Genomic DNA, 23,922 nt, shown 5'->3' with positions numbered 1-23,922 from the left:
GACGTATGTCAGTACAAGAGATAAGAGTTCCAAGGAGACAAGTGGTCAGCTCTACAAGTGGCGGGGAAGATCAAGAAAATGTGCCTTGGTTGAGATGGTAGGTGGAAATGAGTATTTGTGAAGTCTCACATCCCATGCTAAGGGCTTTGGCTCTTTCTAAAGAAAACATTAACTCCTGAAGGGTTCTATGCAAGGAGAAAAGACTGAAGGCAGAGATAGCCTGCAAGAGGCTGAGGCAGTAGAAATCCAGCTGACAGAAGAAACTCTGAATTTGGGCAGGACCAAGGGCATAGAGGAAGGGATGAGGCAGAATGAGGCTGGCAGCATCTAAGAGTCTGGAGGTGAAGGTGAAGAATGAATGGTAGTGCTATGAAATGAAACAGATAATAAGCAAAATGCCATGTGGAGGCAAGTGGGAAGACTGAAGTGCCTCTGGGGCATCCAGGTACAAATGGCCAGGAGGCAGTTAGATATAGAAGACTGAACTCAGGGGGCACCTGGGTGACTCAGTTGATAAGTGTCTGCCTTCGGCTCAGGTCATGATCCCAGGGTTCTGGGATCGAGCCCCACATCAGGCTGCCTGCTCAGCGGGAAGCCTGCTTCTCCCTCTCCCACTCCCCCTGCTTGCTTCCTGCTCTCTGCTCTCTCTGTCAAATAAATAAAACCTTTAAAAACAAAAAGAAGACAACTGAACTCAGCAGAGCAACGTGGGCTCAAGATATGGATTTGGGCATGCCAGGAGCCTGGGCTTCCAAAGCCCTATACACTATCAGTATCATCCCACTTGGTTCCTGATCACTTCCTCCCACCACCACCATCCTGCTTGGTTTCCACAGAATGGACACTCCAAATGGCATACACTATGCATTGAGCCTCATCTCCAAGACCCAGTGTGAGTGACCACCTTCGGGTCCACAAGACTGGAAAACCCAAAAGCCTAAGGAAACTCCTTTATGGCTTGGTTCTTTCACATGGCCTAGGCTCAAAGATCATCTAAATAAAGTGTTCTAGGCTACCATCCTAAAACTTTTCATCTTATTACTCCAGCCTTAAGAAAAGATCTTTTCACTCCAAAAGACAAGAATGATGCTGAGTTGACTTGACAGTGAACTCCACGCTTCTTTTACTCTTGGTATCTACACAGGTCCACTGTGGCCCACCACCACTGCCCTTCATAACCCACTTATTAGTTTCCAGATAGGGTTCTTAAGTCAACATATTAATGCCCTAACGTATATTTTATCCTCTCAGGTTAACGGTCAATCAGTAAGAGTCACAATTTGAAGTCACCTAAGTCACAGATGACACCATAGCAGAGGAAGGACTCAAATCCAAACAGTTCAAAACCAAAGTTTGGCTCTTAACTATAGTTAACCAAAGGTACCACCCAAGTGGGAAATCACTAGTTACCAAGGAGATCTTGTGCATGGTAATCCTGCTCTTTACCTTAACAAGTGCTATCTTCATTTCCGATAATTCTATTCCACTTCTTGGTAATACGTATTTCCACATTTCCCACTGCAAAAAGGTTTTTCCAAGTTGCTATGTATTTTTCCAAAAAAATTTTTTTTAAAGATTTATTTATTTGAGAGAGAGAGAGACAGTGTGAGCAGGGGGAGGGGCAGAGGGAGAGAATCTTCAAGCTTGGGGCTTGATCCCACAACCCATGAGATCATGACCTGAGCTGAAACCAAGAGTCAGACACTTAACCAACTGAGCCACCCAGGCGCCCCCAAATTATTTTTAATGACAAAATAATATTCTGTGTGGCTAAGTCTGAGACAGGAATGATTTTAAGAATTTGCATGTACTGGGTTACCTAGCTCAGTCAATCAAGTGTCAATTCTTGACCTCAAGGTTGTGAATTCAAGCCCCATGCTAAAAATAAAATCTTGGGGTGCCTGGCTGGCTCAGTCAGTTAAGCATCTGCCTGCGGCTCAGGTCATGGTCCCAGGGTCTAGGGACTGAGCCCCACATCAGGCTCCTAGCTCTTTAATAAAAATAAAGTAAAAGAAAATCTTTAAAAAATTTGCACACATTCAAGGTTGGTCTACCTAATAATTTCATAAATAAACCTCTAATGAATTATTTAGTGTCGTTAACAAGGTCATCTAAAAATAGGTCAACAAATATATGTCAATAAAGACTCTGGGGGCTGCTTTATCTTATATTCTCCTAAACTGCCAGTCAGAACAAACACTCTGCAGTATGTTTATTTGTATTTCTCACAATTTGTTCATATCTTTTGTCCATTTGTTTATGATGATCTTGATGCTCCTGAAAGAGTCTTTATGAAGGACAAGTATTAACTTTTGCAGAAGTAAATTTTATCTCAAAAAAAAACAAAAAACAAAAAAAAAAACCGCAAGAACTGTACTGGACTACAAAAAAATGGTCCTGGAAAAGGGAGTCTAGAAGGAAAAGAAGGCTCATGTCTGGAAAAGGGCAGATTTAGGGACATGAGGTTAGTTTTATCCACTATCTTACTGCAATAGGCAGACCCACCCTCCTTTTAGTCTTCTAGAAAATGAGACTCACCAAGAACAGTCTTGACAAAGTGGGGACAATGAAGGTGAAAGGAAGAGTAGAGGGTTGTTCCAAGGCCAGAATGAGCCAAATGTGGTAGCATGTGAACATAGTGTGTGAGGATTCAAGCGAACACAATAGGCAGAAATGAATTGAGCTATATGCTCAGAAATAAGGCATATAAATAGGGAAGGAAAAGTTGGTTACTTAATGCCTCAGGATGACCCAGCAAAAGGGTATGCAGGAAGACGTCATTTGAAATTCTTGACCTGCAAAAAATCCTGTGAAGCGCAGTCCAGGTGTATGCGAAAGCTGGAGGGAGAAAGGAAGGAGCCTAGAGTTCTGAGGAGAAAGTTATGAGCCAAAGACCTTTCCCCCAAACATGTGCTCCAGGCTCACACAAATTAGTGAGTATGTGACATAGAAGCACACAGATACGTACCAGTTTTTTTCCAAAACTCCACAGGTACATATCCTGTTCCTGGCCTATTGTTGAATTCCCGCTGCGAATCTACAAAAGGGATAAACAGCACAGGGTTAGAAGTGGTCTATAACCAACATGTTTTATTTTTATGGAAAAAAAAAATTTTTTTTTTTGAAGATTTTATTTATTTATTTGACAGAGAGTGAGAGGGAACACAAGCAGGGGGAGTGGGAGAGGGAGAAGCAGGATTCTGCTGAGCAGGGAGCCCAACTTGAGCTTTGATCCCAGAACCCTGAGATCATAACCTGAGCCGCCTAACCGAGCCACCCAGGAGCCCCTCCTTCTGTTCTTAAGATGGGTCCTGTTTAATCAATTCCATGTCTTCCACTCTGGTTTCCTTCCCTCTTTTAGGATATATCCTACTCAATTGTGGTAGATACCACAATAAAGGGTAGATAGGAGATACATTTTTTAAAAAAGATTTTCAAGAGAGAGTGCGTAAGCGCAGGAGTGAGCACACACCAGTGGGTAGGGAGCAGAGGGAGAGAACCATCAAGCAGACTCCCTGCTGAGCACAGAGCCCAACTTGGGGCTGCTCAATCCAAGGATCCATGATATCATGACCTGAGATGAAACAAATAGCCTGATGCCCAACCAAATGAGCCACCCAGGCACCCCAAGAGGTACACTTTTTGAAACACTGTGGGTTGTTAATCAAACCTTTAATGGTTTTGGTCTAGTAAAGAATTTTTAAAAAGATTTATTCATTTATTTTAGAGAGAGAAAGAGAGCACATGCTTGAAATTGGAAGGAGGGGCACCTGGTGGCTCAGTCGGTTAATCGTCTGCCTTTGGCTCAGGTCATGATCCCAGGGTCCTGAGATCGAGTCCTGCATGATACTCTCTGCTCAGCAGGGAGTCTGATTCTCCCTCTCCCACTCCTCCTGCTTGTGCTCTCTCTCTCTGTCAAATAAATAAAATCTTAAAAAAAAAAAAAAAGAAAAGAAAAGAAACTGGGAAGGAGGGGCAGAGGGAGAAGGAGAGAGAATCCCAAGATTCCACGCCCAGTGTAAAGCCCCACTTGGGGCTTGATCCCACGACTGTGAGACCATGAGCCCAGCCAAAACTGAGAGTTGGATGCTCAACCACCTAGGCAACCCAGCTCTAGCAGAGAATTCTAAGTTAAAACGACTTTCCTTCAGAGTTGTATTCTAACTTTCAATGATGCTAACTGATATTTGTTTCTTCCACAGTGTTGTGTGATTGGTAGACTGGTTCAAGTTGGAATATTTGCCTTTCAGTTCTGGTAATTCCCCCCCCCCCCCCCCCAGTAACTACACTATCTTCGCTGTCTATTCATGGTTTCTGAAACTCATTTGATTTGGATTAGATGACTAACAAGTTCATAAAAATATTAATGTGTGGTTTGGTGAAAAAATTATAAAGTGAACATCCGTAAAACTTCAGGTCAAGAAAGACACTTCTAACAACCCCAAATCCCCAAGAGATGAGTAGTAGTAAGCCACAGTGCTGTTTAAAGGATGCTAGTCAGACCTGCAATCCTGTCCTCAGAAGAGCTGGTGAAGATGATGAGCACTCACTTTGTACTCTCCATCACCACAGCCTCCACCCCACACCCCAGAGAAAACCATGATCATTTTCTTCTTTTCCTTTATCCTTTTCCTACCTATTTATGCATCCTTACGTAAAATACCAAAATACATCCCTTGTCATCTGAACCAAATTTATCCCTGAAATATTGTGAATCACCAATGTTCAGATAGAGGGAACTTTTATTTCATTATTTTAAATGGGAAAAGTAATAATGCTATCCAGTCTCTAGTCAATTTCTCTCCAAATCACCAAAATACTTAAATACTAAACACTTGAATAAATAATCCACGAGTGGTTTCTGCATACACCAAACATTTAAAACACGAATTATCAAAAAAAAAAAAAAAACCCAAAAAACAGAAACACCCACAAATCACAAATCATCTAATTATTTTGAAGTCATTGGTATGTTTCTGTGCTACGCCCAAGAACACTGCCGAGTGTAGCACAGTGCTGCTCCAAATGCTAGTCTACAAACTGCTATGGTCCATAAAGAGACAGGGAACATAGGCCAGGATGCACAACCACCGTGTCTCCAAGCACACTGTTTAATGTAGAGGACTCTTGTCAAAGTAAGCAAACAGCACCCAGTACATGCTGTGGAAGGCCCCTCAACCAATCATGGTCCAATAACAAATTCTTTTGGAATGGTTTTGGTCCACATTTTGAATAGCATGATTACTTAGGATATGAATGATGCTTTCTTTCTACACTACAACAAACATAAGAGAAATAATAAAATAAAAATATGAAATATATATACTATGCATAAATGAAGATACTGAAAAAGATGAACAGAGGGTAATGCAGAGCCATGTTTAAATGCCTCCAAGAAAGGGTGCCTGGGTGGCTCAGTCGTTAAGCGTCTGCCTTAGGCTCAGGTCATGATCCCAGGGTCCTGGGATCCAGCCCCACATCGGGCTCCCTGCTCAGCAGGAAGCCTGCTGCTCCCTCTCCCACTCCTTCTGCTTGTGTTCCCTCTCTCGCTGTGTCTCTCTCTGTCAAATAAATAAATAAAATCTTAAAGAAAAATAAAAAAATATATAAAATCTAGGGGCACCTGGGTGGCTCAGTCGTTAGGCGTCTGCCTTGGGCTCGGGTCATGATCCCAGGGTCCTGGGATCGAGCCCCACATCAGGCTCCCTGCTCAGCGGGAGGCCTGCTTCTCCCTCTCCCACTCCCCCTGCTTGTGTTCCTGCTCTTGCTGTGTCTCTCTCTAATAAAAATATGAATGAATGAATGAATAAATAAATACATACATACATACATACATACATACCCCCAAGACGACCTGCCACAGGAGCTAGAGAAGAGCTGCCTCAGGACCACACTCACTCTCACCTAAACACATGCAGACTGACTGGGGGAAGGTTTGTGATTTGGAAGGTGAATTCTGGATATTTCTGCAAGTTTTTATGGGGACTATTTGTGAAGGTTCAGATGGTGCGGGATACCTGAGGATGAGCTCTGAAGTTGTTCATACATTTGTATGTATGTGTCATTTAGCGGATGGATTAATTGTAATCTCTACACCCAATGTGGGGCTTGAACACATGACCATGAGGTTAAGAATCATGTGCTCTTCTGACTGAGCCAGCTAGGTACCCCAAGCTCTGCAGTTTTTATCAAAGTGCAGCTACCTTGTACCCACAAGTATCCTGACGGCTGGCTATCATATCCCACACAATGTGGCTAATCTACGGTGGCCTCAAGAATCAGCTCTGTGGGAGGGGTGGGGAGTGGGATCCTTTGGTTACCAATGACTTCGCCTCATTTTTTTTGAAGTCTTTTTTAGACTAACAGCTGTCATCTGTGGAACATGCTAGGTTGTCATAATAAGAGATTCATTCTCCCTCGTAAAAAGAGGGAGCTTGAAGTGGGTAGGTGGGGAAAACGTCTGATCACAGATGGCCCCTCATTTAGCTGTGTCTTTGGATAGGGCAACCTTTTTAGTTACTAGATGAATGTGATGGGACACTTTCGAAGAAAAAGCTGTGGCATCCTGCATGTACCCTGGATTGAGAGAATAGTTGTTCATATCTTTGCTGCTTCAGGCTGAGAAAGGCAAGATGGGACAACCCAGTTTGGTATAGTAAAACTTTTTATACAGGCCTCCAGGGGCGCCTGGGCGGCTCAGATAGTTAAGCGTCTGCCTTTGGCTCACTAAGGTCGTGATCCCACGATCCTGGGATTGAGGCCCCAGTCAGGCTCCCTGCTCAGTGGGGAGCCTGCTTTCCCTCTCCCTCTGCCCTTCCCCCCACCCTGCTTGTGCCCTCTCTCACTCACTCTCGCTCTATCTCAAATAAATAAATAAAATCTTAAAAACAAAACAAACTAAAGGCCTCCAGACAGAGGTCGATAAATGGTATTTTCCTGGATGGGGAGTGAAAGGGAAAGCAGGGAAGGTGAGGGGAACATTTTTAGATTTTCAGGGCTACTGATGAGGAATAATTGTGATGTACATGAGAGTACCTAGGACATTCAGCCAGGGTAATTTTAACAACTATTCCTTAATCATCACCTAGCACATAGAGAGTTAAAAACAACAAAATCACAAATATTCTCATTATCTATGAGTTAGACAGTATTTCCTCAACATGCCAGCTACTGAATCCTTGACATATTTTATCATTTACTCTTCATAATCACCTGGGTCTTTCTAATTCCACAATCTAGCACCATTTTCCTTTAAAGTAAAATACAAAAAGCCTTCCCTGTCATCTTAGGTGAGACTCTCCCCCTTACCATTGCTGAGAGAATCGGCGCTCCCAGGACTGTGCTGCCTGGAGACCAACTCGCTCCCTGTCTTCCTCATCTCTGTGTTTTCGTTACATCGTCTTTTCCAGTAGTTGAGTTCTTCACGATCAGATTCCTGACAGCGCCGCAGAACTGCCATGGAGCGCCTTGTCTTCTCTACCATTTCCATAATGCAATTCAGAGCCTAAGCCACAGAGGAAATCAGGCAGACGTAAGATTAGAACTTTCAAATAACCAATACTGAAAAATTAAGGATGGGTAAGCTATAAAGAATGAAGGCTTAAGTTATCTCAGCTTTAGCAATATCAAGCCAACATATGAAAGCCTTGCTTAACAGCTTCTTTGTACTTATTTATTTAATTTGGGGAGGGGGGAGGAGAGAATCCTAAGTAGGTTCCATGACCAGCATAGCCCCAACACGGGGCTCGATATCACAACCCTGAGATGATGAGCAGAGCCAAAATCAAAATCAAGAGTGGGACGTTTAACTGACTGAGCCACCCAGGCACCTCTTAACAGCTTCTTTTTAAATACATATATGCAAATTTTTTTTTTTTAAATTTCAAAATAACACTTTTTGGATTCTTCCAGGTTCAAGCAGCCAGAGTCTCTCACCATAATATAGTCCTTTAAACACAATGGTGAAACCACCCTCTCATTTATTTTTGGAGAAGCACCATTTATTTATTTATTTATTTATTTATTTATTTATTTATTTATTAAAAGATTTTATTTATTTATTTTTAAAAGATTTTATTTATTTATTTGACAGAGAGATAGAGAGAGAGCACAAGTATGCAGAATGGCAGGCAGAGGGAGAAGGAGAAGCAGGCTCTCCACTGAGCAGGGAGCCGGACGTGGGGCTCAATCCCAGGACCCGAGGATCGTGACCTGAGCCAAAGGCAGACACTTAACCAACCGACTGCACCACCCAGGCGCCCCGGAGAAGCACCACTTATTCAGCGTTTCCTATATACTAGATCCTGTGATAAGCACCTTACATATTATAACCACCCTGTTGTGAATATAAGTAATACAGTATTCTTTTTTTTAAGATATAAAAATTAAGGCTACAAACTGTAAAAACAACTTGCCCATTGCACAAAGGTAGGAAGTGGCAAAGCTGGGACCTGAACTGACAAACCTGATTTTAACCATTATACTTTCGGATTTCATTTTGTTATATCCTGAAGTGACTACCCCACTGCAAAGATGTGAGAGTTACTCTTAGCTTTCTAGCTAGGGGAGTAGCAGATAAATCAAGTTTATTTTATTTTATCATTATTATTATTTTTTTTTTTAAGACTTTATTTATTTGAGAGAGAGAATGAGATACAGAGAGAGAGAGCATGAGAGGGGCAGGGTAAGAGGGAGAAGTAGACTCCCTGCTGAGCAGGGAGCCAGATGCGGGACTCGATCCCGGGACTCCAGGATCATGACCTGAGCCGAAGGCAGTCGCTTAACCAACTGAGCCACCCAGGCGCCCCTATCATTATTACTTTTTAAGTAAGCTCTACACCCAACATGGGACTTGAAGGGCTTGAACTCACAACCCTGAAATCAAGAGTCACATGCTCTACTGATTGAGCAAGCCAGGCGCACTGATAAATTTTTATTGCAAAGACACCGGGGCTCTGGTGAAGTTCACTTCAGGCATATATACCCCATTATTATTGGTAATATTAAGAATTAAATGTAATAGGAAAATTATACATCGTAAGATTCTTACATGATCAAGATGTTTCCATTCATCAGCCCATTCCCTTTCTGTCAAACGGTGGTCTACCAACTCATCTTGATAGCCTCCATTTAGACCTATTAGAAATTAGAGATTAAATTTGATGATAGAGGGAAGAATACAATAAACAAAATTCTAGCAAGTAAATACACACACATCCATACCAAATATGAGCACACTACTAGGGCAATGATTCACAATGGAGTGTGGGACCCACAAAATGACATGAAACAACAACAAAAAATATCACCATTAAGAATATATAAAAAACTCTGACAAATCACTTATGAAAGACAAACAGCCCAAAAGAAAAACAGGCAAAAGAAATAAAGAGGTATGCCAGACAGAAAAGCACAGATACCCATAAACACATGAAGACATTCAAACTTGTAAGCAGTCACAATGCAAATAAAATATTGACTAAGATAGCATTTTATATCCATACACTGGAAAAAATTAAATTGTCAGGTAATACTAAATGTTGGCAAGTATTTGGCATAATGCAAATAAATATTTCACCACCACAACTAGAACGGGTACAGTACAAACACTTGGAAACAACTTAGTATTACCAAAATATATGTATACATGTCTTTAAGTAAGCTCTGTGCTCAACATGAGGCTTGAATTCACAACCCTGAGGATTAAGAGTTGCATGCTCAGGGGCGCCTGGGTGGCTCAGTCCTTAAGCGTCTGCCTTCGGCTCAGGTCACGGTCCCAGGGTCCTGGGATCGAGCCCTGCATTGGGCTCCCTGCTCAGCGGGAAGCCTGCTTCTCCCTCTCCCACTCCCCTTGCTTGTGTTCCTTCTCTCCCTGTCTCTCTGTCAAATAAATAAATAAAATCTTAAAAAAAAAAAAAAAAGTTGCATGCTCTTCTCACTGAGCCAGCCAGGGGCCTCCCACAAAATATTTTTTGTATGGCATTAATTTATAATGAGATTTGCAAGAATGCAATGACTGTGTGAATGAAGGGTATACTGAATTAAGAGCTGTCCGCTATTTTGAAAAATCCTGTCACATATGACACCACTGCTCAAAGTACTGAAATCATTAATATAACACAGCTGTTATCAGTCTAAATTTACAAGTGCTGTATTGAGAGTGATCCTGTAGCTGTGTAAGCATCTGCTTATTTTATTATATCTTCTTCCGAAGTCATGCCTGAGCGCTAACATATTCTAATACTTTCTTATATATTATGCTTTAGAATATTGATCCTACAACTACGGGTCTAAGACAGGCTATAGTATCCCTAACTTTCACTTAGGAGAGCAAAGGGGAGGGGCTGCAATGTATTTGTTTAAAAAGGGGAGGGAATAAGTGGTTTGGTAAGAATTGAGAACTAGGGCACATGCTTTCAAGAAGACTGGGGAAAATTAAGGAATCTATCAACAGCCCAGAAGACAAATGGTTAAACCTAAAATAAACCATGTAAGAAGAGGACTGAAGATCTTTCAAACAGAATGCTTCAAGATAAAAAGAAGTTCTTCTGGAATTGTTAGGAATGAAAGGAAAACCTGACCACAATGCAGTTACAGCTAGATTCTGGCACACTTCTTTCTCAAAAAAGTAATGGATCAAACAAGTTAAAAAGTATGTATGAATACAGAAAAAATCAACAGCAACCCTTGTTTTTAACATAAAAAGAGGGACATGGGAGAAAAGGGATTGGACTACACAAAACAACGGCCAAGGGAGGTGCCACAGCAAATCAGCAATGTAGGCTAGCTTTGGGCATCAGATAGCTGGGGTCTGAATCTTGTCTCTGCCACTCTACTACGTGATTTTGGCCACAGTTCCTTCACCTCTCGTCTATAAAAAGCGGGTATCAACTGCATGGGACCACTGTGAGGACTGAACGAGACAAGGTACATATGATGTGCATGTACCGCAATCTAAGCAGTACCTGCAAATGCTGGTAGCGGAGACTGTTGTCATGGCCCTCACCTCAGCTACCACCGCGTGAAGCCAAGCCCTACTGCGGTCCATGCCTCTGAAAAGTACCAGTGAGCTGAGCCTAAGTCAGAATGGGGACAAGCAATGTGCTGCAATTTTTTACTCCCTGGGGTACCCCGCAAATGGAAATGTAGGGAAAACTCTGGAAGTTAGCAGCCCTTTGGTTCTCTGCTCTGACATATGATCAGCAGTTACTCCAAAGAAACCTTCTACAGTAAACTTGTATGAGAATATGACAATAAGCTTTGTTCAAAACTGATCTTGGGTAATGTTTGTTAGGGGCTTTTTTGCTTCTTCCTGAAGCAAACCAGGTTTGGTTACTAAGGATGCACACACCAGGCATTCTACATGTCACAATGACCCATCTCAAGTGGTAGTATCATCTCCATTTTAGAAACGAATAACCTGAGGCTCAGAGGGCATAAACAAACAACTTGCATAAGATCACACAGCTAGTTAGTATGCAGAGCCAAGATTTAAATTTAGATATGTCTCACCTCCTGGCCTAAACATCCAAGCGCTTTCACTTTTTTTTAAAGATTTTTTTTATTTTACAGAGAGAGAGAGACAGTGAGAGAGGGAACACAAGCAGGGGGAGTGGGAGAGGGAGAAGCGGTCTCCCCGCTGAGCAGGAAGCCCGATGCGGGGCTCGACCCCAGGACCTGGTATCATGACCTGAGCTGAAGGCAACGCTTAACGACTGAGCCACCCAGGAACCCCTGTACTTTCACTTTAAAGACACATATTTCATATCTTTTTTAATTTTAAGAACACCTTACTCTGAAATAAATCCAGATTTACAGAAACAATGCAAAGATAGTATAAAGAATTCTCATATATCCTTCATCCAGATCTCCAAAATATTAGTATTTTAGCTCATTTGTTTTAACATTCTCTAGTTTTCTGCACCATGAGAATAAATGATACCTCCTTATTCTTTTTTTTTTTTTTTTTTTAAATTTTTTTTCATTTTTTGACAGAGAGAGAGAGAGAGAGAGAGAGAGAGAGAGTGCGCGAGCACAAGGGGGGGGAGGGGCAGAGGGAGAAGCAGACTCCCCGTTGAGCAGGGAGCCGGATGTGGGGACTCGATCCCGGGACTCTGGAATCATGACCTGAACCAAAGGCAGCTGCTTACCCAACTGAGCCACCCAGGCACCTGATACCTCTTTATTCTTTTTTTTTTTTTTTAAAGATTTTATTTATTTATTTGACACAGAGAGAGACAGCGAGAGAGGGAACACAAGCAGGGGGAGTGGGAAAGGGAGAAGAAGGCTTCCCACCGAGCAGGGAGCCCGATGCGGGGCTCGATCCCAGGACCTTGAGATCATGACCTGAGCCGAAGGCAGTCGCTTAACCAACTGAGCCACCCAGGCGCCCCTGATACCTTTTTATTCTTAAATATTTCATTATGTATTTCCTAAAAATTTATTTAAGCCCAGTTCTATCATAAGGATAATAGCAAAAAGATCACTACAACTCTAATATTCTTGTTTATGTATAATATTGTTTTATCTTATCAGAGGAAAAAAGCAATGATTGTGTCATTTTGCTTTATAACTGAGTAGGAAGGAAACCCAAAGATTTAATCTGAATTTAAAGCATTACCATGCTGCTCACGTCACTTACTAAGATTGTGGTGTCTATCACGAACTTCTCGATGTTCTAGCATCTTGTTGGGCTCACGATACAGATGTGAAGTTGCAATATCTTCTAAGGTGTAGTGTTGAAGAGGTGGAGGAGTAGGATGGAACTGGCCCCCAGGATTCATGAGGGGCACAGTGAGGGCAGGACTGTGCCGGGGAGCAGGGCTGATGGTGCACACTCTCTTGGCCGGAGGCTCAGGAGGAACTGTATCTCTTTCAAAACTGTTCTCTTCCCTCCTGTAGAAGAACCAGAAGTACATATCTGAGCCCATCTTTCACAAACAGGAAGAAGATAAAGACAGATGTGACAGGGGCACCTGCATGGCTCAGTTGGTTAAGTGGCTGCCTTCGGCTCGGGTTGTGATCCTGGGGTCCTGGGAGCCCCACATCAGGCTCCCTGCTCGGCGAGCCTGCTTCTCCCTCTCCCTCTGCCTGCTGCTCTGCCTACTTGTGCTCTCTCTGTCAAATAAATAAAATCTTAAAAAAAAAAAAGTGTAACATGAGGCATGAACAGAAATTTCTCCAGAGGCCAGGTAGATAAAAAGAACTGTGATTTATTCCAGCATGAAGAGAGGTTAAATCTATCCACAACCAGGCAGAAACATCTCACCTCATGAAGCAAAGGAGGGATTACAGCATTTTCTTATGTGATAGTATACAGAGGATTATGGGCTCAACTATGTTCAGCAATGTTTCCAGGTCAAATTTGCTGTTCTGGAGGTCCGTTTATGGAAAGAAACAATTCTTCACATGGGAGGAAAAAAGGCTCACATAATTAATACACTTGTGAGTCGGTACTGTTTCCAGTCATTTTGCTTCAATTTTCACACATTTTCCACTGTGTTAAAATATTGCTTCCTTGAATTACACTTTCAATTCATACTGAAATTTCCAGAAGAAATCTTATTTTATTTTATTTATTTGAAAGAGAGACAGTGAGAGAGAGCAGGAGTTGGGAGGAGAGGGGGAGAGGTAGAAGCAGGCACCCCGCCGAGCAGGGAGCCTGATGTGGGGCTCGATCCCAGGACCCTGGGATCATGACCTGAGCCTAAAGCAGACGTTCAACCGACTGAGCCACTCAGGCGCCCCCAGACTGTATTTCCTATGGTTCTGGAACAGTGGACCCACAGAATGCCCTAGAGTGGAGTCTCTCAGCAGGGGCATACAGAGTCATCTGAAGAGTTTTTGAAAAATACTTGTGTCTGGGAACTACACGTATAGATTTGAGAAACATTCTGCTGTCAGATGTTGGGAAAAAGCAAAACCAACCTTAGAAATTCTCAGTCCATACCTATATATAATCACAGTAATCAAATTCTCTTTCTTTCACAAGCAAAGGGGAAGCTCAGAATAATTCTAGGAAAGCAAGGACAACAAATCACTTCTCTACTCACCTTTCTGGACTGGGCCTCTTTCCATTTCCATGCACTTCCATGAGCAGCTCGGAAGAATCAGCAGGTGACGCAATACTTGTGCTGAGCAGAAGGTGTTCGTGCTGAGCCAGGTACTGGGATGGGGTCTGCTTGGCGGCTCGAGCGCAGTGCAGCAGTTCTCGCTGCAGCAGGGGCAGATTGGCCTTGAAAAGAAGAGGCAGGGGCTGGAAGGCAGTTTTCCAAGTGTTGGGCCCCACACAACAGGGCTCAGCACCTGAAAAGGCTTTAATAAATAAGATGACACAAGACAAAAGCCCTTCTTTCCTTGTCAGCCTGATTTTTACATGCCTCTCTATGAGTAAAGTGACATCTATAATACTGACCTGGAACTACTGGTTAACTTGACTCTTGCCCCCACAGGTGTAAATCCCCTAAAGAGGAAGACTGTGCTTTATTTATCTTTGTGGCCTAGTACAGAGTCAAAGCTCAATGAAGGTATGTTTAACAGAGTAAATTCAAATTTTATACATTTTGGGGGCAATGGGCTGACTCAGTTGGTACAGCATTCAACTCCTGATCTGAGGGTCAAGAGATCAAGACCCACGTTGGGCGTGGACCAAACTTCAAATTTAAAAAAAAATTTTTTAACATGTATTTTTGAAAAGGCCAATTAGAAAATTAGTCCTGTCTACACAGGGGTAGGAGAAATTCACTCTTTCCTCTATCATTATCAGTAAGTCTTGGTTTCCCTCTTTCAAATTCCAACCCATCACTGATAGTGCTGCTCAACCTTCCTTTCATGTTCTCTAGGACAGCTGTCTTGGAATTCTGTAAGCATTAGACTAGGCTCTGAGGATGCACAGGTGACCCATGGGCAAAATCTCTTTCTTATTGTGGCACCCTAGCTGGATATGTTTCCTTATATTGTAAAAGGATAATTAACTATATACTGATTATATTTTCTTTTCAAACTTAGAAAACCTTTAATGGGGACAAATCATATAAAAAACCCTATATATCTACAAACTTCACTCTAAGTCCTTCGTATGTAAAATGTATGTTTCCTATGTTCCTTTTATTAAAAGAAAATAATTATATTATTCTCCCCAAATTTAAGAACAATTCAGACCTGAGCCTGTAACAGAACTCTTTATCTCAAGGGAAACAGATGAACAAATAAAAGGAGAATTTTAACACATGCAAGTAGTCATTCCTTTACCAAGGGTTAATTTAGCAGGCACCATAACATAATTAGTGACTGTGTTAAAGCAGAAATAAATTGACAAAATCCAAATGTTAGCCAAAGAACTGCCATAACAACCTACCTCATGCTGTTTTCCAAAATAAGAGAGTTAAGAATAGGGAATTTGACAATATAAAACACTTTTTAAGTCTGTTCTATAACCTAAAACTTGTAGCAACTATTAAAAAAAAAACAATTAAAAAAAATACCACGTCAGATTTTTAGATCTGTGACATGTGCCCTTTGATGGAATTTTTAAAAATACGTTATTTCCTTTTTTTTTTAAATTTATTTATTTGACAAAGAGAGAGACAGTGAGAGAGGGCACACAAGCAGGGGGAGTGGGAGAGGGAGAAGCAGGCTTCCCGTGGAGCAGGGAGCCCGATGCAGGGCTCAATCCCAGGACCCTGGGATCATGACCTGAGCCGAAGGCAGACACTTAACGACTAAGCCACCCAGGCGCCCCTTAATTATTTTCTATTAAAAAAATTTCACAAATCTTTCTTGGTTCCAGAGTCTTAGGGGAAATAATTGTCTATTGGCTCTGGCATACAGCAAAGGGACCAAGATAGAACCAGCACAGCTGTTTCAGGCCTGAAAAAGGCGCTACAGACTGCTCTGAGAGGCGATGTTTCAATCCTATCAGAACAGAGCCACACGCAGCCTGGGTACCTGACACCTACGCATTTTCCTGTTTGCTATACTCTAATTTTAAATCTTTTTTTTTTTTTTTTTTGAGATTCATTTTTGAGAGCGAGCGAGCACACACTCATGCGAGCAGGGGGAGAGGCAGAGGAAGAGGGAAAGAAGCAGACTCCCCCGCTGAGTAGTGAGACTGACATGGGGCTTAATCCCAGGACCCCAAGATCAAGACCTGAGCTGAAATCAACAGTTGGTAGCTCAACTGACTGAGCCACCCAGGTACCCCTACTCTAATTTTAAAAGAATTAAGAAACTGGTATCAATACTTCTGTAACATGACCCATCTTTTTGATGCTATATATACATACATATGTATGTGTGTGTGTGTATGTGTGGTTTTTCTTAAAATTTCATTTATTTGAGAGGGAGAGAGCATGAATGGGGTGAAGGGTAGGAAGGAGAAGAAGAAACAGACCCCCTGCTGAGCAGGGAGCCTGATGCAGGGCTCAACCCCAGGACCCCAAGAACACAACCTGAGCCAAAGGCAGATCTGAACCACCCAGGTGCTCCACTATTATATTTTCTTAAAGATTTTATTTTTAAGTAATCTCCACACCCAAAATGAGGCTCAAATTCACAACTCTACCAGCGGAACCAGCCAGGTGCCCCTATGCTACTAGATTTTTTTAGGAAGTGAAGGTAAAAGCAGGTAAAAGGGGCTATTTATTTGGTCAGATATTTTAGGCTTTGTGAGTCAAGAAGCAAAACTGAAGATATTATGTGGGTAACTCATATACAAGAGAGAAAACAAATTTCTACAAACACTGTTTGACAAAAGTCAAACAACATAACAACAGAATATATTTTTTGTATTATTAGTCTACTGCTAATAGAAAGAATGGAATTCATTTTGTTGGGGGGTTGGATTGAAGATAAGAAGAGTTGTGTTCCCTATCACAAATTGATTACAAATGTTCATCTATAAAAACTATTCTTAGGGCGCCTGGCTGGCTCAGTCAGTAGAGCATTTGATCTTGATCTCAGGATGGTGAGTTTAAGCCCCAAGTTGAGCGTAGAGTTTAAAAACAATTCTCCTCTCCAGAGCTGTTTAAAACCATATGGTGAGCTGGATTTGGGTCATAGGTTTCCAAACTATGTCTGGTCTAGAGCACACTGGTATTTGACTCTTGTCTTTCATTGACTGTTAGCTAATTTATATCTTTGCAAATTAAAAATAATTGATAGCAATGCAAAATAATTGGTATCTATGAACATGCATAAAATTATGTCCAGCAGAGGTTGAAGTAACTTTCCTTGCCCACTCTATAGAAGCCAATTTTACTTCTGTTCACACATTCATATTAATAATCCTGACCTGGAGGGCGCCTGGGTGGCTCAGTTGGTGTCATGATCTCAGGGTCCTGGGATCGAGCCCCGCATCGGGCTCCCTACTCAGTGGGGAGTCTGCTTCTCCCTCTCCCTCTGTACCACCCCCTGCTCGAGGTCTCTGTCACTCTCTCTCTCAAATAACAATAAATAAATAGATAGATAGATAGATAGACAGATATTATTTTTTAAGTAATCTCTACACCCAACATGGGGCTTGAACTCACAACCCTGAGATCAAGAGTCACACGCTCTACTGACTGAGCCAGCGAGGCCCCCCTCAAGTATTTTTTTTTTTTAAGATTTTATTTATTTATTTGATAGAGAGATACACAGCTAGAGAGGGAACACAAGCAGGGGGAGTGGGAGAAGGAGAACCAGGCTTCCCGCAGAGCAGGGAGCCCAATGCGGCGCTCGATCCCAGGACCCTGAGATCATGACCTGAGCCGAACGCAGACACTTAACGACTGAGACACCCAGGCGCCACACCCCTCAAATATTTCTGAAGAAAAATAAATAGAAGACAAAGAGAATAGTAATATAGACGTGATCAAATATTAACATTTGGAGAATGTAACTGAAGATATGGTATGGTATACAGGAATTTTACTGTACCATTTTGCAACTTTTCTATGAGTCTGAAATTATTTTTTTTTTAAGATTTTATTTATTTGAGAGAGAGAGAAAGAGAGCATGAGAGAGGGAAGGTTCAGAGGGAGAAGCAGACTCCCTGCTGAGCAGGGAGCCTGATACGGGACTTGATGATGGGACTCCAGGATCATGAGCTGAGCCAAAGGCAATCGCCCAACCGACTGAGCTACCCAGGCGCCCCTGAAATTATTTTCAAATAAATTTTTTAAAAGGGAATATTAGATATAAATTTAATACTGCCTGATTTCTCAGGTAGTTATAACAATTCTGAACAATGTCTCCCAAAAGTTATGTTCTAGGGAACATGAATTCCAGAGGACATGATCAGAAGCTAGACTAACTGGGGTTGGGGAGACAGCAACAGTCTTCCCACATGCTCTTCTGTCCTTAGGATAAGTGGGAAAAACACACACACTTCACCCCCTGGCCACACATGAAAGATTTAGTGCCCAGTTACTTCCTCTGCAAAGAGCCCCAGTCTCCACACCATCCCCACACTCACCTCCAGCCTACTCATTTGCTACCCCACCTGTTCCTCTGTGTTACCAGGAGTATCTGCATATGGACTACAACTCAAGGCTTTTCCAATTCTCACGCCACCAAGTGTAAGTAAGGCTTATCTCCAGGCCACTCACATTTATCTAGCAGACCCAAATAAAGTAAGATATGAAAATATGGCAAGCCACCCCGAGATCACAGAAGAGGGATCAGCAACAGATCTTGAGGAAATGCTGAAGATAAATTACATTCAGTAATTATCTCATAAAAATTACCTTGAGGAATGGAATCACAAAAGGACGAAGAGGAAAGTTTGTAGCCTCTTGGAGCTTGCAATGGAATTCTTCAATTGTTACTGTTGAGTTCTGAAAAGATAAATAACATCATCAACTTCTAAAACTAATAAAAATCTAATTCTGCTAAACCACTTAAAATCAAGGAAAAGGATAATTCCAAGAACACTACTATAAACTCACATCCCTCTCAAAGATTAACCAAATTCTGTTTCCCTTATGAAAGAAATTTGGCCTCATTAATTTTCTTTTCTCTTGTACTCCAAATCTAAAATCTCCTCTGTACTCAGTGGCAGCCTGGGAGGCAGAACAGGCTATTCCCTTCCTCGCTATTTGAAAGAGAGGCACTCAGGTCCTTTGTATTGAGGAGTTCAGGGAAAGTCACCTCAGGTACAGAAAACTAACCCTACAGTGTTCCCTTATGGAACAATCCTGAATGAGTCTAGGATATCAACTTCTTTCTCTCTGCCCTCCTGCTAGCATCAGTTTCCTAAATCCTCTAAATAGAAGTTGAAAAAAAAAAAAAAAAGAAAGAAACAAAGCAGAACAATAGGTGCCTTCTACCTTCAAATGGTCGGCTTGAATATTACAGTACCTGGAAACAGACAAACTCATATTGGGAAGGTTTTAATTTCCAATAAGGTTATTAGCACTTCCCCTGTATTTTTCCAACAGTGTAGGTTTTTGTTCTTTTTTTTTAAAGTAGGGTCCACGCCCAGCGTGAAGCCCAGTGAGGCACTTGAACTCACAACCCGGAGATCAAGACTTAACCAGACATCAAGAGTCAGACGCTTAACCAACTAAACAACCCAGGAGCTCCAACAAAAGTCTAGCTTTAAATAGGATTTTCAGCTCCTCTGCTAAGGGGAATGTACAAATAAAATTATTTTCTTCAAAGTTCACAAAATATTTTTATTTCAATTCCTTAAAACACAGTGTAATAATGAGCTAAAAACAAAACAAAACTGAGCATTAATCTGAATTCTTGCTTCCCTGAAAGAACAACTACCACTCCTAGGGATTTATTTTTATAAAATCATCAGGAGTTCAAGGATGTTAACAAGTACTCTACAAATTATTTATCAGTACAATATTGCTTCTTAACAATAAGGAATAGAAAGCATATAGGTCAACTACCAGGAATCTGCATTTAAAACTTATGGTACAGGGGTGCCCGGGTGGTACAGTCTGTTAAGCATCCGACTCTTGGTTTTGGCTCAGGTCGTGATGTCGGGGTCACAGGATCAAGTCCTGTGTTGGACTCAACATCGAGTCTGCTAAGATTCTCTCTCCTTCTGCCCCTTCTCGTCACTCTCTCTCTCTCTAAAATGAATAAATCTTAAAAAAATTATGGTAGTCATACTTCAGAACATTAAGGGAGGAGGGACAGATTTATACGCATTAATAAGGAAATGTGTCTATAACATACTGTTAAATGAAAAACCAGAAAAAGAATAGTATGCTTTTCTATAAGTCATTTGAGGAAATACACACACATTTATATAGTCTTTTTTTTTTTTTAAGATTTTTTTTATTGATTTGACAGAGAGAGTACAAGCAGGAGGAGTGGCAGGCAGAGGGAGAGGGAATAAGGAGCTCCCTATTGAGTAAGGAGCCCGATGCAGAGGCTCGATTCCAGGACCCTGGGATCATGACCTGAACCGAACACAGACACTCAACTGACTGAGCCACCAGGGTGCCCCTATATAGGCTTTAAAGTGCCTGGAAAAACAATTACAACAGCAGTTATTTCTGGATATGAAATTATGTTGGATTTCTGAAATATATCATATTAATATTCTGTAAAAATTAAGAATATTTCCTCTTAGGGAAAAAGTATATCAAATTGAACCATGTTAAATGAAAATATTTGAACTGTACCTGATTTCACACCAAGATGATTTATTTATTTTTTAAATAATTTTTTTTAAGATTTTTATTTATTTATTGAGAGAGAGAGTGATAGAGAGAGAGCATGAGAGGGGGGAGAGTCAGAGGGAGAAGCAGACTCCCCGCTGAGCAGGGAGCCCGATGCGGGACTCAATCCCGGGACTCCAGGATCATGACCTGAGCCAAAGGCAGTCGCCTAAACAACTGAGCCACCAAGGCGCCCCTATTTTTTAAAAGACTTATTAGAGAGACAGAGAAAGAGTGCGTGAGCTGGGGTGGGGGGGGGCAAAGAGGGAGAGGGGAAGCAGACTCCCCACTGAGTGCAGAGCACCATGCGGGCTCAATCTCACAACCTTGAAATCATGACCTGAGCTGAAACCAAGGGTCAGATGCTTAACAGACTGAGCCACCCAGGTGCTCACCCAACACCAAGACTCTTTTAAAATTTAACAGATTCTTTGTTTTAAGTACATGACATTTGTACAATGCAACCAAAGGTACGGCTAATCGGGAATAAAAAGAACATTCTTTCCCTACTGCAATGAATGCAATCAGGCTCAAAAAGTAAACACGAATAGGGTAAATACATGAAAAAAACTGTATGAATGATTTTTAAATTTTCTTGTGGATGGACAAAGAAGGGAAAGAATGAGTTGTGTGGCCAGAGAAATAGTGACATAGGCCACAGAAACTGACACAGGACTACATATACTGTAGATGCAAGGCAATCCTCTATCTGAAAGGGATGATAAGCCACTATTCCATTATCTTTCCCTCCCCTTCAGTTAATTAATAAGAGCATGGTTGTTTGTTTATAAGAACTCACAGTGTAGCAGGAAAACAAACAAGGAAGCTATTCATTACAGTATGATCAAGACATACATGAGCAGGAGACGACTGGCACACAGAGAAGACATGCTTGAATCAGACTTAGGGGGACAAGGAAGGCTTTACAAAAGTGTCCACCCTAAGAAGTGAAAATGCAGCCTTGGGAAAGAAGCTTCTGACAGAGAAGAATGTAAAACGTCAGGGGATCTGGTCTCTGGATCACAAGGGCAACACCTACAATGGTCTTAGAAGACAATGGGTACAGATAGGCCATCGATTCACATTTATCTTTTAAAATTTTGAGATAAATATGATCATAGGAAGTTGTAAAAGCAGTACAGACAGGTTCCCCCACCGGTTACATTTTCTATACCTGCAATGTAGTATCATGAGGGAAGAACGTTGGTGAAAGGTGTATATGGTAAAAAAAAAAAAAAAAAAATGTGTATATGGTTCTGTGTCACTTTAATGCACGTGTGTATTCCATGTAATCACCACTGCAGTCAAGATACAGAAGTGTAGAAGGTGGGCGCCTGGGTGGCTCAGTTGGTTAAGCGACTGCCTTCGGCTCAGGTCATGGTCCTGGAGTCCCGGGATCGAGTCCCGCATCGGGCTCCCTGCTCGGCAGGGAGTCTGCTTCTCCCTCTGACCCTCCCCACTCTCATGTGCTCTCTCTCATTCTCTCTCTCAAATAAATAAATAAATCTTTAAAAAAAAAAAAAAAAAAAGAAGAAGTGTAGAAGGTGCCTGGGTGGCTCAATTGGTTAAGCATCTGCCTTTGGCTCAGGGTCCTGGGATTGAGCCGCACATGGGGCTCCCTGCTCAGCGGGGAGCTTGCTTCTACCTCTCTCTCTGCTGCTCCACCTGCTCCCCTGCTTGTGCTCTCTCGCTCGATCTCTCTCAAATTTTAAAAAGGTAGTGTATAAACCTTACCTGCCTTTATGCTCTCTGGTTTAGAATATAATTGTCTTACATATTTCCTTTATATATATAGACAACCCTTTCAGACAATGTTATAATTTTTGCTTCAACCACCATAGTTTAGAAAACTCAAGAAGGAAAGTCTATTGTATTGACTTCTATTTTTGCTCTTTCCATTTTTCGTTTGTCTACTGTGGTATCTCAAGATTCCTTCTTTTATAATTTTCTTTTTGCTTCAGGAACTTCTTTTAGCCATTCTTTTAGAGGAGGTCTGCTTAGATACAGTTTCTCTTAGTTTTACTTCATCTCAGAGAATATTTTGATCGCTCCAGAAGTACATTTCTGATACATGTCAGATTCTGGGTTGACAGTTTTCTTTCAGCATTTGAAAAAGGCCACTGTCACTAGAATTTTTCCTTTGTAAGTAAGATGTTTCTTCCTTGCTGCTTTCAAGATTTTTTGGTCTTTTTGGGGGGACCTTGTTTGAGGTCTGTGTGTCACTTTTTTGAATCCGTAGATTTAGTCACATTTGAGCAAATTCAGTCATTATTTCAGCCCCATACTTTCTTCTGTCCTATCGTGACTCAGATCTTTTATTTTATTCTTTTAGGTCCCTGAGGTTTAGTTCATTTTTTACAAGTCATTTTCACTCTACTGTACAGAATAGGTCATTTTTTTCTGTTGTTTTTCCTCTCCATTTCACTGTTGAGTCCATTGCTGTTTTTAATTCATCATATTTTTGTTCTAAAATCTCCACTTAGTTTTTCTATCTTCTATTTTTATTTTATTTTTTGCAGAGCCTTTGTATTTTTTCACTTCTGTTTATAATTGCTCACTGAAGCATTTTATGATGCTGGGCCAACATCTGTGTCAGTTTAGTTGAAGTCTGTTGGTTGGTTGTTTTTTTCATTCCAGTTGAGATGGTCCTGGTTCTTCACATGGTAAGTTATTTTCTATTATATCCTGGGTATTTTGGGTTCTATGTTATAAGACTCTGGATCTTATCTCTGACTTCTGTTTTAGAAGTCTGATACTTGCACCATTGGAAAAAGGAGAATCCTTTTTAGGGTATAATCCCAGGTTTCCCACTCAACCTCTGTTGATTGTGAGAGGGGAAGAGGGACACATTATTGCTGGGAAGGGGTGAGAGTTTGGGTTTCCCACTGGGCCTCTGATGGGGAAAGGAAAGGCTACCCATTACTGCAGTTCTTCCTAAGGTTTTGGCTGCTATAGTGTGCTTACTGTCTGAAAGTTTCCAACCTTGCTTGGTTGCTTCTTTCCTGGTCCTTCCAGGAAAAAGGGTTTTCGTTATTGTTGTACTTTGTGCTCCTAAGTGTTTCCAGGTTAATAGCTTCTACAGACCACAGTCCTGGATATATGATGAAAACACAGAACTTAAGGAACTCACTGCTATGTACTTCCTTGAGTCACAAGGTCACTAGCATATCTGCCATCTTTCAAAGTCTTCTTTATTTTTGTTTTCTGTATAAAGTCCAAGATTTCTTGCTCTATTTGTCAGGAGGAATAGGAAGAAGTATAC

General features: G+C 41.5%; 1 protein-coding gene across 2 annotated transcripts in view; it reads right to left on the bottom strand.

Annotated features, from left to right (window-relative positions):
- CBFA2T2 (CBFA2/RUNX1 partner transcriptional co-repressor 2) overlaps window positions 1–23,922 on the bottom strand; it is a 40,003-nt gene that overhangs the window by 5,772 nt on the left and 10,309 nt on the right. For both annotated transcript variants that reach the window (XM_021689038.2, XM_044918646.1), the window contains exons 3-8: window positions 18,726–18,815; window positions 14,052–14,233; window positions 12,641–12,894; window positions 9,050–9,135; window positions 7,309–7,504; window positions 2,969–3,037 (exon numbers count right to left, since the gene is read on the bottom strand). In XM_021689038.2, coding sequence (XP_021544713.2) covers window positions 2,969–3,037; window positions 7,309–7,504; window positions 9,050–9,135; window positions 12,641–12,894; window positions 14,052–14,233; window positions 18,726–18,815 — 877 coding nt within the window. The remainder of the gene's footprint in view (window positions 1–2,968; window positions 3,038–7,308; window positions 7,505–9,049; window positions 9,136–12,640; window positions 12,895–14,051; window positions 14,234–18,725; window positions 18,816–23,922) is intronic.

Source organism: Neomonachus schauinslandi, chromosome 10 (assembly GCF_002201575.2).
Source record: "Neomonachus schauinslandi chromosome 10, ASM220157v2, whole genome shotgun sequence".
NCBI classification, from domain to species: Eukaryota; Metazoa; Chordata; class Mammalia; order Carnivora; family Phocidae; genus Neomonachus; species Neomonachus schauinslandi.
The sequence above is the reverse complement of the archived record's forward strand: the minus strand, read 5'-3'. Positions and strand labels throughout refer to the sequence as shown.